We start from the raw sequence: 14,141 nt of genomic DNA, 5'->3' as shown, positions 1-14,141 counted from the left end.
TTTGCTGTTGCCGGTACCCTGAGGTTCAGAACTCACTTCACCACCGGAACCTCCTTTGCTTTCCCTGGAACCTCGGACCTCGAGGCCCCAGCGAGTGTGGCTGAGATGAGGGGGAGGAGACAGTGGACGGGTGTGGGGACCATAGCGACCACGCGCCCTGGAAGCGTTTGGACCCGCGTCCCGGAAGGAGTCTGAAAAGCTTAGTGCAGAGCTGACACTTCTTCTGGTATTTCTGCCCGAGGGAAAGGTGGACCCTGGGGGTTGACTCTTAGCTCCTTGCAGCTGTCCGCGCTGTCCGGTTTAGCTCACAGGAGACCCGTGGAGAAAGCGCGTTTGTAATAATCAAGAAATCGGGGGGCTTCCCTGGTGGCGCAGTGGTTGAGAATCTGCCTGCCAATGCAGGGGACACGGGTTCGAGCCCTGGTCTGGGAAGGTCCCACATGCCGCGGAGCGACTGGGCCCGTGAGCCACAACTACTGAGCCTGCGCGTCTGGAGCCTGTGCCCCGCAACGGGAGGGGCTGCGATAGTGAGGGGCCCGCGCACCGCGATGAAGAGTGGCCCCCGCTTGCTGCAACTAGAGAAAGCCCTCGCACAGAGGCGAAGACCCAACACAGTCATAAATAAATAAATTAATTAATTAAATTAAATTAAAAAAAAGAAGAAATCGGGAGGATGAGTTCCGCTGAGGCACGTCGGGTACCATTTGGTGTTTGAATATGTGGCCCAGACACCTGTCCCCCTCCTTCTAAGCTCCTACCTGGGCGTTTTTCAGGGCAAGAAGAGGAGACAGGGTGTCAGGAGCTCCATTCCTTCCCTGCCAGTGAGTGATGTGATTACCCTCTAGTTCCTTTCTGCCATTTTTGCCCTATAGCGATGACTCAGCCAAGGGCAGTAACGTTTCCTCCCTACCTTGTCACACCGTGAGGGGAGAGCAGATGCCGTGGGGTGGAGAGAGCTGGGCTCGGGGTCAGTCCTGGCTGGAGGGACGCCGTGCCCTGAGGGCTGTGTGATCCGGGACATACAGCCCCCAGAACCTCATTCTCGTCCCCAGTGGAAGGAAGGCGATGATCCTGCCCCCCCAGCAGTGTGGGGAGAACAAGATGGAGCCGTGGGCACGTGGGGCCCCTCCGTTTCTATTTCCCTCCCCTGCTGTGGGCCTCTTTCCAAGCCCATCAGTACTCTAGATTGTTTGCTTTAGAAGTATGGACCGCATTTCTTTGTGTTCCTGATTTTTCCTCTTTGCCTTTGGTCTGTGCTATTAATGCTAGCCTGCAGAGATTGTTATTCCTATCAAGGCACATTTCCCAAGATCTGGGTGATGGTTTGCTCCTTTCCAGTCTCCCATCGTGTTAGTGTTTGGCGAGACCACGTGGGCCTCCTCTGAGCTCCTGCGTTCTCTGTTCCAGCACCTTGTCCACACAGGCCCACTCGTCACCTTCCCCCTGCTCGTGGCTCTGTGTGGTGGCCACCAGGACCAGACAGTGAGACCTGGCTCTCATGTGTCACCTTTCTCCTGCCATTCGGTCAATGCCTAAAAAGCCAGTGACTTCTGGCTATTGTTCATTCCTTCCCGACACTTTCATTTCTGGGTGGTAACTTTCAACTTTATAAATTGTGCTTAGCACTTTGATCTTTAGTTCATTCATTCATTTAGCAATTCATGTACTCAGTGCCTCCTGTGTGTCCGGTCCATAGTAGGACCAAGGACCCACTATGTTCAAGAACGAGAGATACAAGAGTGACCAGGAAAGACAGTGCCATTGGCCTCTGGCCTCACATTGCAGTGGGGAGACTGTGATAATCAAGAAGACAAATGACTCTGTAACCTGATTTCAGGTAGTGATCACTTCTTATTCTTTTATGATGTGGACATGTGGCTTTCTTTTTTTTTTAAATAAATTTATTTATTTATTGGCTGCTCTGGGTCTTCGTTGCTGCACGCGGGCTTTCTCTAGTTGGGGCAAGCAGGGGCTACTCTTCGTGGCGGTGCATGGGCTTCTCATCGCGGTGGCTTCTCTTGTTGTGGAGCATGGGCTCTAGACGCGGGGGCTTCAGTAGTTGTGGCTCACGGGCTCTAGAGCGCAGGCTCAGCAGTTGTGGCGCACGGGCTTAGTTGCTCCGTGGCATGTGGGGTCTTCCCGGACCAGGGCTCGAACCCATGCCCCCTGCATTGGCAGGTGGATTCTTAACCACTGCGCCACCAGGGAAGGCCCAACATGTGGCTTTCTTACCTCTTCCTTTTCGAACTTGAATCTCTGTCTTTTGAAAAGCACAATTTCCACTGGCATGAGATATCATGCAATCTCTAGGTTGATCATCTTTTTTGTTAAGATACTCTTTGACAACTCTGTTCACGCCATTTCACTTGGTCGGTTGGAATCACAGGACTTGTGAGTTGGAGGCTGAACTTCAGAAAGACGGTGACTCGTACAAGGTCACACGGCTGGTCGCTAAGGGACCAGCATAGGAACCTAAGCTGTGACTCCAGGTCTCTTTATAGATCAGTGTCTCATGCAGTCGGCCCCGTGGCTGGTCTTCCTCCCTATAAACAACCGGGAGACAATCAGTTGCAACCTCAGTCCAGCAGCAGAAGCTTGGAGATGGCTTCAGGGGCCTGGAATCCAGACCACAGTCCCCAGGAGGTGACGGAGGTCTCCCACTGGACCCTCATGCTCTGTGTTCAGGCTTCTGCATCTCCGACACATCAGCTGCAATTTACAAAGCAGAGACGAGACATGAAGATGAAGTGCCTGAGGGGACCTACATTTTTCAAAGGGAAAAAAAGGCTTAATTATATCTTTAAGAGGCACAGACACGCCGAGGAATACCAGCAGTGTCTGAGACCCGAAGCAGAAATGCCAAGGATGAGGATTTGGAAGATTAACACAGTTGAACTCCGCATCATGGCCTTTTTTTTTTCCTGGGGCTCTTGAAAGGTAGGGAGGTAAACACTCCAGCAGGTAAGATGGACAAGGCAGGCGTGATGGAAATGCACCTCTCCCTTTGTCCTGCATTTTGCTGCTGGAATGGTCATTCCACATAAAGCGGCTCTCACTCGGAGCCTTCAGCGGCCCCCTTTCCTTCAGGACAAAGTTTTGAGGGGCCCTCAAGGACTGGTGTCCCTTCTTTCCTCTCTCCTTCTCTTTTCTCTCTCCTTCTTTCTTCCTCTGCCTTCATCTCACTCAGTAATCTTAATGGTGCTCCTGCTGTGTCCTGCCCCAGGCCCTGGGCTGGGGACAGTGGGATAGAGATGAGCATGAGGCAGACCCTGCCCGTGAAGGGGGAGCCAACTGTGAATATTCCCTGCACTGGGCAGATGCAGCGGTACAGCCGAGGGAGACACAGAGTGGGGCTGGGGAGGCTTCATGAAAGAGGACATAGGCAGGCTAGCTGGTCCCCAGTGCCTGGCACATAGCAGATGCCAACTATACCTCTGTAGATCAAGTGGATGATGGAATCGGACCCCTGGTGGAGGTCCAGTTTCTAATGTTTGTGATGCCACATATGGGCAGCAAGGGTTTCTCTTCTTCCCTCTCTTGTTTCCCTGCACTGGGAATGTTGTTGGTAGTTCTGAAAGAACACTGGTCTAGAATCGGCATTGGGGAGGAAGCCAGGAAACTGCTGACCTGGGTTCCGGGTTCTGTGAGCCTGACGAGGTGTGAGGTCCCTGGAGAAGCCCTTTACCACCTTCTCAGCCTCATCCATCTATCTTCCCCAAGATTAACACTGTTCCCAGAGCTGACCCGAACCTTCATACTTTTGGCCTTTGCACATGTCATACTTGCCTCCTTAGCTCCTACTTAGTCTTCAAAATCTGATTTGAAGTCAGCTCCTCTGTAGAATCTTCCTTAAACCTCCCCTGTGCAGAATGGCCTCTATTGAATGGATGCGTGGATGGATGGATGGATGGATGGGTGGGTGGATGGATGATGGATGGATGGATGGATGGATGATTGGATGGATGGATGGATGCATGGATGGATGGGTGGATGGATGATGGATGGATGGATGGATGGATGATTGGATAGGTGGATGGATGGGTGGATGGATGGATGGGTAGGAAAGCTGTGAAGAAAGAAGTGATATCAGGAGAAAGTCTAGGTTCAGTGAAGGTGAGGACAAGGAGGTGAAACTCAGGCTTGAAGTAACCTGGGAATGAAGGGAGCATGGTCACCCAAATCAGAGCCCCCAGGAAGTGTGGCTAGGCTGAAGATGTGGTCAGGTCTACTGAGTGGGCGTGGGTAGCCTGGGAAAGGAACCCTGGGCTGACTAGGGTTATAGATAGAGTTGGAGATTCAATGTGGACCTCAGGTCAGAGGAGAGGGAGAGAGAAGCTGACTCTGGAGGGGTGGGAAGGGAGGCACCTTCCTCAGCACCTGCTGTGTACACTCCTACGACGACTTCTTTAACCCCTGCGGCACACCTATTTCTTCCACCTTAAACATTTTTTTTGTTAAATGCAAAGATCCTGAGAAAATCCAGGCCCTGAATGTGACCTGTATCTGAAATTCAGCCCCTTCTCAACACCCTTTTCATTAAAGCAGCCCTTTGCTTCCTTCAGTGTTTCATTTGTCTCTTAGCTGTTTACAGTCAGAACAATCAGCCAACAGCATGCAGTTCTGGTCTTCGGCCATCGTAGAAACTAAACCTCGTGAAGTGCCCTAACACGACATATTTAGGTACATTTTCTACACATTCAGAGCTTTCCTTTCTCATAAATTTTTAAGTCAATCCAATAAAAATATTCAACGCTTGCTGTATTGTTCAATCATGTAAGAATTCAGCTCTATTTTAACTGAAAATCAGATCACATTTGAACGTTGGGAAGCTTTGTGACATCCAGCAGTCACTTCTGAGGGAGAAGGAGCAGGATGGCCTTGGGATGGTTTTGTTTCTGATTCTGAAGTTTGCTATTGTTTTTTGGTTTTTTGGCCATACCACCCAGCATGGGGGATGGTTCCCCAACCAGGGATCGAACCCGCGGCCCCTGCAGTGGAAGTGCGGAGTCCTAACCACTGGACTGCCGGGGAAGTCCCTGAAGGTTGCTGTGTTTAATCCTTGTTTCACAGGAGAGGAAATGAGGACTCAGAAAGGTTGGATAACTAACCTGGGGTCATGCTACTGACCGAGGTCGGTTGGACTCCAACCCTTTGTCCTGAAGAACTGCAGTCTCCTGGTCCAGCTAGAATGACCCTGTTCTCGAGCCCAGCCCCCTGCATCAGCACCTTCTCTTTCCTCTCTGTGCCCAGGCTGAGCCCACCAAGGACAGCCCCTCACTTTCTCTACACTAGTTCCTTAGCCCGGTGCCCGGCACACACAGGTGGGCCCAGAAACTTCTGTGGGTCTGAACTGTTGATGCTGCCAAAGCTCCCACATGCAGCCAGGAATCTTCATTTAAATGTGCATGTGTGTGATATAATTATTTTGTAATATTTACATTTTATATATACACTTATAATAATACATATTTATATATTAACATATAAATTGTATTTTATATAATAGTAATATAAATTATATAAACATCTATATAAAATATGTGGATATATGCAAAAGTTAATATAAATATAAAATAAATACTATACATTGTAATAGTATTTATATACAAAATAGATTTTGATCTATTTTAAATAAGCTCACTTATATTTTTTATATATGGTTATAATATATATTTTGTATTTATTATAATCAAACTATATATTTCTATATCATATATTAATTATATGATCTTTAATATAATAATAATATATAGAAATAAATATGTATCTGATCATAGCTTGCAGAAGCGTTCCCTCCACCTCCGTTGCTCTCTGTCCTAAAATAGTTGTCAGGCTCACGTAGCCTCTCACCCCTCTCCTTCAAGCCCCCCGAGCCCCTCTGAGCACCGCCCCTGGGATGGGTGCCATCGGCAGGTAACCCAGGCCACTGAGGCTGGTGGGCGCCCGTGGTGGTCTCAGGCCTGGGGAGAGGAGAGGGTGACGCTGATGGGGGTACTGAGGAGGCAGGAGAGCTTGGGGCCGTGCCCCCCACGGGGGCCATGCCGACCCCGGCCCAGACGGTGCCCAGGGAGGGGCAAATGGGAGTGGCCCGGTCATACTGAGGGTGGTGACAAGCCCGCATCTTTAGCCGGGAGTTGAAGATGTTCATGGGCGTTCAAACAGGACAGAGCTGCCATGTCATCGCCAAGTAGGGGCAGAGAAAGGGTGCTGACAGCCCGCAGAAGCCTGTGCTTATCTCTCCATCAGAGCTAAAGCCCTTGTTTGCTTAGAATAGCCTGGAATTCCGCCCTGCTGCTGGGCATTTCACTTTTGAAACTCAAGCTCAGGGAGTGAAAGGGGGGATGGCGTGCCCAAATTCTCCTTCTGAGCATGAACTTGGTGGTCCTGACTGGGAACTGACCGCTGGTGTAAAAGGCCTTCGGGACCCTTCGGTCTCCCTGGAGCCTTCGCTCCTCGCGGGACGGGTTTCAGGGGCCTGACTGCTCTGCCCCGTGTGCACATTTCCCAAGTCTGTGGCAGGGCTGTTTGTAGAGACCAGCTTGGAATCAGCGGTTGGATGCAGCAAACGATCAGTGGCTGTTTCTCAGCACGTGGTTGAGGAACTGCAGGCTCCAGGGTGTTCCTTGCGGGCATCCCTGCAGTGGCGTACGGGCACTGAGCGCTCTTTCCCACCCTGCCTTCTGTGACGTCATGTCGGTAGCTTGAGATCGGCCATGGAGATTGTCATGTGGCACAAGCAGAGAGCCGGCCGCTCTAGCACACCCCTGCACCACATGACTTTGGGGAAGTCCTAATATCAGAGCGGGTATGATGGAGGAGTGACCTTTCCTAAATGTCAACAGCTATGGGTGGCACCTGCTCTGTGCCAGGTACTGGAGATCTGCAGGGAGGGCCACCTCCTCCAGGAAGCCTTTCCTGATCCCCTAGCCTTCCTCACCTCCATCCTTGCCCCTGCTGGACAATGTGCAGACTTCTATCAGAGCACGGCACTCATCTAGATCTGCCACCAGCTTTGAAACCAAGATTCTATTTGTTTTCTCGGTGTCACCGAGAACAGTGTCTGGTACCAGTTGAGGAAATGCATGAACTCAAGTGGAAATGAAGCACTGAGCCCGCTGGTCTGGCGGGGAGGTAGCCCTGCACACCTGGAGCTCACACCTTGGCAGACGCTGTGCTGGGGTGTCTGGATCACACAGTGAAGAAGCACAGGGTCAGGTGGCATCATATGCTCGCTGAGGAATCTGAGGCCCAGAGAGAACGGTGGTCTCTCCAAGTCCATGCAGGTGGATAACACTCACCTTAGCCCCATCTGTCTGGTCCCAGAGCGCAGGAGCATTCTCTCCGTGAGCCTTGGGGTTGCCCTGCATGGCCAGGCAGTGGCAGCAGGGTCCGGCCTGGAGACGTGGAGCTTCCAGGCACAGGTCTGGGGAGAGTTACGGAATCCACTCTTACCACCCAACCCCGCTCCCCTGCAAGTCTGCAGAACGCCTGGGGTTGTTCCTTCTTCCACCGTGACTGAGCTGAGCTTGTCTGCCCTGTACTCTGAGCCTCGGCAGGGGAGGCCTCGGATCATGACCTTTGCCTGGTCCCTATCTGGTCCAGGCACAACTCCCCGCCACCCCCAGCAGCTTCACACAGGTTTCTGCTTCCCCAGAATGGACACCTGTCTCCACTCTGCCACCTGTCCCATTTCTGCTTGCCCTGCTCGGGCTGGACCTGAGCCGCCTCTCGCTTACCTGTTACCATGAACACGGAACAATGAACTTAGGTGTCACCCTCCAAAAAAGAAGTGTGGAGAGCGAGGGATCCAGGAGTATGTCCCATGGGGAATCGGGACTTCTCTGCTCAGATAAAGCGTTTCTGGGACCCCACTGCAATCCTCAATGGGAGGGATTGAGGGAAGAGGATCATACCTGCTTTGTTTCTTCCCAAGGGTCACAACTGGGCACAGTGGGTAGAAGGGAGTGGGACAGGTGTCTACTGGGCATCTACTCCATGCCAGGCCCTTTATCTAGACTCTTAAATCCTCGGTCACGTAGATGGTGGTAGAGGAGGGAACCTGGGCTCAGAGAGAACAGGAGCTGGTGTTGACCCTAAGGCATCTGACTCCAAAGCCCACACGCACAGGTTCCCTCACACTCTGAGCCGCACACAATGGAGAGGTTGTAGCGAGCTCACTGTCACTCATCCCTAGAGGTGGCAGCAGAGCCTGGGAGTGACCACTTGGAGGGAGATGCTAAGCATCTGGTTCAGGTGGGACTTGATGAGGCCTAAGGCCTCCTCTAGCTGTGAAATTCCTGGAGGGAAATCATTTCCCAGATCTCCGCGTGGCTTCGGTCCCTGCTAACTCCCAGAACACCTTCTGCTCTCTCCCCAGGTGTCGTGCGCCAGGTGCGGCCCGTTGTGGGCCCATTTCACGCTGTCCTGAAGCTAGAGATGAACTACGTGGTTGGGGGCGTGGTGTCCCACCGAAATGTCGTCAACGTCCATATCTTCGTCTCTGAGTACTGGTTCTGAGGGCCGGCTCACAGCGCAGCCAAGCCTGTGCCTCCAGGCCAAGTCATTGCTGACGATGACAACGCCCTGTCCCTGTTTGTACCACCCAGACATATCTTGATTTTATGTATTTGTTTGTAGTGTTAGGCCGACATGTATTAAGCTGGGCCAGATGAATAAGTCCATCCGTTGTATTTTGGTGTTTAAATAATGAGTCCAATTACCTAACTGTTTGGTTGAAAACCTTGCTTATTTTTTAATGCGAAAGTTAAATTTTGCTCCCTTTTTCTGCCTCTGGGCTGGGCATTGCTAAGGACCAAGGGAAAACAAGACATTTTTCAGGGGGCAGCTAGTCCAAATGCTAAGAGAAGACCAGTTCTTGCCCTGATTTTATGAAATTTGACATTTGGTACTTTTTTCGCCAATCAGATTTTTGTACGTCCAATTCTAAGGACACAGCTGCCAAAGAATAGCAGGTATGATCAATTCTGCCCAGAAGCAGCATGCCACAATGCCTTGGGGAGCACTTCTAAGGTAAATTACAGTTCTGTGGAAACAGAAAAATCCCTCAGTAAAGACAGAGCCAGCTAGGTTTGTGTGAGGCTCCAGTATGTTCACCAAAGGAATCTCTGGGTTTTCTGCACCCTGCATCCATCATAGGTGGGAAAATAAACGGCTTTGTGATCCTCCTGATGGCCTGGGCAGGGGAGTCTTTCAAGAGGGGGGATCCCGACTAGCAAAGAGCCTGCGAATATTCCCCAAGACCTTCTCAAAGCCCTCCTGCCTCCCAAGGTTCTGGGGTGGGGTCCAGCACGTGTGTTGGAAAAGCTTCCAACTCACATCATTTCTGACAGCTTGCCCGCCCCCTAGGAAGCGGGGCTCAAGCACCTCCGACGCCCCACGCCCCACGCTCAGCCCAGCGGGCATGTCCCGGAGCTCTGCTGATGGTGTCCCTCGTGGGCATTCTGATCCCCTCTAGAAGTTGCTGGGGAGAAGTAAGGATTCTCTTCAGTGGGAAGGAGAGACCACCAGATGCACTGACGCCCCATGCACTCTGAAGCTGGTGCTTCATTTATTCCTCCTGGGAACCCAGCTACGGGGTGTGATCTTGCCTGATTTAGAGACACACAAACTGGGCTCAGAGAGAGGAACTCAACTGCCAAAAGTCACACAACTTTTTAGAGACAAAGAAGGGATTCAAATTCAGTCTATCAGACTCCAAACTCCATTCCTCTGTAAAACCCTGGGTCAGAAGAGACGTGGACAGACTGGATTTATGGGGTATCCTGACACCACCTTCAGCATGGATGGTGGAGCCAAGAGCAGCCTACGCCCAGAGGCCCGCTGGGACCCGCAGGAATTCAGCATCCACGCCCTTCGTTTCCACACACGTGTGTTCTCCGAATCCTGCCCTGGGTTTATCCCATCTTTTTAGGCATCTCATTCGTGCCCAGCTCATCTCAGCAGCCTGGTCCCTGGCACTAGCTGAGCTCTCAGCCCCGCATGGAATTTCAGCCTGGCGGTGTCTGGTCATTCAAGCCTGTCCTGCTCCAACTCTGTAGAACCTTTGGGAACTCCCAGCATTTCTGAGGTCACTCATTTGGGGCACTTGTCCATCAAAGCCAGACCTGGGCCAGCCTGTCACATCTTGAGCTGATGGGGAGGGGAAGAGTCAATGTGGGGCTCGACTGTCCTGGGAGTCAGGTCCAGGGATGAGGCGAGTGCAGGGGACATCTGAGCAGCTCTCAGTGCCAGTGAATTGGGGTCTTGGCAGGGAAGAGGAGGGTGCCTGGGGTCTGATCACAGGAATGGAAGCCTCAGTATAGGGGCAGGAAGTGCGGAGGCCACATAGGGTTCTGGTTATCCACCTGCAGCCTGTGGGGCAAGTCTGCAGAAGCCAGGCAGTTCTGAGCGCAGGCCCTTGGAGAGGAAGGTTTCTGGGAGCCTCGTCCTTCCTGAGGCCTGGGTGGAGTGGGGTGGGAAGACAGAGGCGCTGGTTCCTCCTGGGAAATGGCCTTTCCCACACTCTCAACAAGAGTTAAGGTGAGAGGTGCCATTGGTGGACACGGCCAAGCCTCCCGCCATTGATTGGCTCACAGATGAGCACATGACCCAAGCTGGCCAATCAGACCTTCCTGACGAAGGGCGGCCGGGCATGGGAGAAGGCAGAGGAGAGGTGGTGAGGTCAGGGAGCTGCGGGGTAGAAAAGCAGAGAGGAAAAGGGAACGGAGTCCTATTCCTGCCTGATTCAGAGAGCCAGAGGGGCCGGGTCCTAACCTCACCTTGGCAGGAGCTAGCCACGTGAGTCACTGCCATCTGCCAAGCCTCAGTTTCTGCATCTGCAAAATGGAGCCAGGAATCCCTGCTCAGCTGCCTTGCTTCCCGATGGCAGTGAGCAGCACTGGAGGTGATGAGGGCAAAAGGGCTTTGCAACTGTAAAGTGCTGCGTACTTGCGTGAGATCTTATCATTGTTCATTGTTAAAGGTAACGATGGTGACGATGATAACGGTTGCCACTGTCAAGCCACACGAATGTCCTCCGGAAGCCAGGCATCTTTTTAATTCTGCATTTCCTTTTCTTAATCATCTGTGAGAGATTCGGGACAGACAGTCGTGTATATTACACACGAGCCTAATTTTTCATATTTCACATCACACTCCGGGTTGGGCACCTGATGGACAGTACATATCCCATTATTCTTGCAAAGTAATTACTGTCAGAGCTCAGTGTCAGCTGCATTAGGTTCCAGAAGGTCTTGTGCTGTAATATTCTACCAGAAAGCCATGTCTGCTTTGAATGAAGGGAACCCACTCTAATGTTCAGAGCAATGCCGTATTATTGTGGCGGGAGGGCCTGGGTCACGTGGCATCCTGGAGTGACCAGGGTTGAGGTTGATCCTCTTCATCCTGGAAGTGGAATGAGATGGAAACTGACTCTTGGATGACTTTTGAAGTCTCCAGGGAGAAATAGAGCCATTGCAGAACTTTTATAATATGGCCTAGGGAAGTATGGTGACAGTCATTGTGACTCCTAATAATCACATTATACTTTGTTGAAGATCTATTATGGACCAGGAACACCTCTGTAATGGTTCCCCAATACACACACACACGCACACACACACACACACACACACACACTTCACTCTCAGCCCCTCTGCCAGGCCAGCTCAGGGCCACCTTCTCCCAAGAGGCCTCCTGCCTGTCTCACCCACTGGGCTGGTCCTCTGCTCTCATCACTGCAGAACTTACAGTATGATCTCCTGTCCTGTGCTCTTTCCTGTACCCACAGCATGTATCCACAACTCTGCATGAAAAGCTTTCTTCCCCCAACATACTAGATCTGTGACTTGCACTTTTTAAAAAACTTGTCATTATATAATTTTTAAAAATGCATTAGAGTATAGAAAAGAGTATATAAAGCCTCTCATCCCCGTTACTCAGCCTCAACAATTATCAACTCTCTGCCCATCTTTTTTCATCTCCGCCGCCCGCCCCCGCCCGCCCCCACCAACTCCTTTTATTTTGCAGGAGTATTCTTTTAAAATAAACGTTATTTTTTAGAGCAGTTTTAGATTGACAGAAAAATTGTGAAGATAGTACAGAGTTACTGTATACCCAGCCACCAGTTTCTCCATTTTAATATTTTACATTAGTATGGTACATTTGTTGCAATTAATGAACCCATACTGATACATTATTATTAACTAAAATACATACGTTCTTCTGGTTTCCTTAGTTTGTACCTAACACCCTTTTGCTGTCCCAGGACCCCACCCAGGATCCCAGCTCCTCTGGGCTGTGATGGTTTCTGACTTTCCTTGTTTCTGATGACCTTGGCAGTTTTGAGGGGGAGTGGGAAGGTGTTTTGTCGGATGGTCCTCCATTAGGTTTTGTATGATGTTTTTCTCGTGATTAGCCTGGGGTTATGGGCTTGAGGAGGGAGACCACAGAGGTGAAGTGCCTTCATCCCATCACACCAGAGCACGTGCCGTCAACATGACTGATCACTGTGATATTGACCTTGGTCACCTGGCTGACCTGTGTTTGTCGCGCTTCCCCACGGTAAGGTCACTCTCCCCGCCCCACCACCTCACCCCATCAATTCTGGGCTCTTTGGGAGGAAGTCACTGTGCCAGCCCATCCTTAAGCAGTTACTCTCCAGCATCCTGAGGGCAGAGTGCAGGAATATTTTAAAGCAAATCCCAGACATCTTGTCACTTCATATTTCAAAACCTTAAATACTTTTTAAGTATACATTTCTAATGATAAGGATGTCTTAAAACACAACCACCACACCCGTTACACCTAACCATATTAACAATGATTCCTTCATATTTTCTAATAAGTGGCTTACATTTCTAATCCAACTCAACAAGCATTTAGTAAGATGGGTATAAGGACCCCAGGAGAGATACAAAGATAAAGAAGAAGCAGTCCCTGCTCCCTGGGATGGGGGGCAAAATAGAAGGCAGTTATTTCCCTAACAAAAGGAACTTTTCCTTACCAAAGGGTTCACCTTGGGACTGTTTTCCAAGACCGGCCTCCAGTTTGTGTTCATGGCTTATCCAGAATGGATTTGTCCCTCCTCATCCTTCAAGTCTCAGCCCAAACATGCTTCCCAGAGTTGAGGCTTCTCCTGGACTCCTACCGCCCAGGGCACAGACCTCTCTCCTACAACACGTGTTTCAAGTGCACACCCTAAATGATCCCAGGGCCGCCTGACCTGGGGCTGCGGATGTGGTGAGCTGGTTCCAGGCAGAGCTCTGGGCCACTCCTAGGTCAGGTGGTCAGAGCCGGGAATGAGAGGTCGGGCAGGACGAGGGAAGGGGAATGGCATGAGCGAGAGCCCCTGTGCACCGGCCCCAAGGCTGGTTGGAGTGGGGCAGGGAGGGGGCTGAGCGAAGGCGAGCTGGCAGGAAGGACAACTCCCCACCTCCACCCCGACTCTGGTGAATGAAATTTAAAGTTAGAAGGCACCATTTATCTATGGGTAGGCAATTGAATAGTGTCCCCCACAAAGATATGTCCAAGTCCTAACCCCAGGTCCTTGTGAATGTGAACTTACTTGGAAATAGAGTCTTTGAAGGTGTGTCAAGTTGAGGCTCTTGGGATAAGATCATCCTGGATTTGGGGCGGGCTTTAAATCCAACAACTGGTGATGTTATAAGGAAAGGAAAGTGAGACCCACAGGGGAAGGCCATGTGAAAATGGGGGCGTAGATTGGAGCAAGGTGTCCCCAGGCCAGAAACTGTCGACGACCACCAAAGCCGGGGAAGAAGTGTCCCTCAGAACCTCCAGAAGAACCCAGCCCTGCCCACACCTTGATTTCTGACTGTTGGCCTCCAGGCTGTGAGATGATAGATATTTGCTGCTTTTAGCCACTGTTAATGGTAATTTGTTACAGCAGCCCTAGGAAACTGATATCGTGTGTGTGTGTGTGTGTGTGTGTATACATATATGTATATGTATATATTTTTTAAATTCCCACTCAATAATACATCTGTTGGTTTATCGATTTCTTGGAAAGCATAGATAGTGAATGAATGCTGTTATTTTCTCACTTAAAAAAAATTTATTGGAGTACAGTTTATTTACAATGTTGTATTAGTTTCAGGTGTACAGCTTTTCTCAAGTTTTTCAAA

General features: G+C 50.7%; 1 protein-coding gene across 1 annotated transcript in view; it reads left to right on the top strand.

Annotated features, from left to right (window-relative positions):
• Positions 1 to 8,724, top strand: part of FBLN1 (fibulin 1) — an 82,987-nt gene extending 74,263 nt beyond the window's left edge. The window contains exon 17 of the mRNA XM_057556532.1: positions 8,378 to 8,724. Within this exon, the coding sequence (XP_057412515.1) occupies positions 8,378 to 8,517 (140 nt within the window). The 3' untranslated portion in view covers positions 8,518 to 8,724. The remainder of the gene's footprint in view (positions 1 to 8,377) is intronic.
• The last annotated feature ends 5,417 nt before the right edge of the window (positions 8,725 to 14,141 follow it).

This window comes from Balaenoptera acutorostrata, chromosome 11 (genome assembly GCF_949987535.1).
Source record: "Balaenoptera acutorostrata chromosome 11, mBalAcu1.1, whole genome shotgun sequence".
NCBI lineage: Eukaryota > Metazoa > Chordata > Mammalia > Artiodactyla > Balaenopteridae > Balaenoptera > Balaenoptera acutorostrata.
The sequence above is the reverse complement of the archived record's forward strand: the minus strand, read 5'-3'. Positions and strand labels throughout refer to the sequence as shown.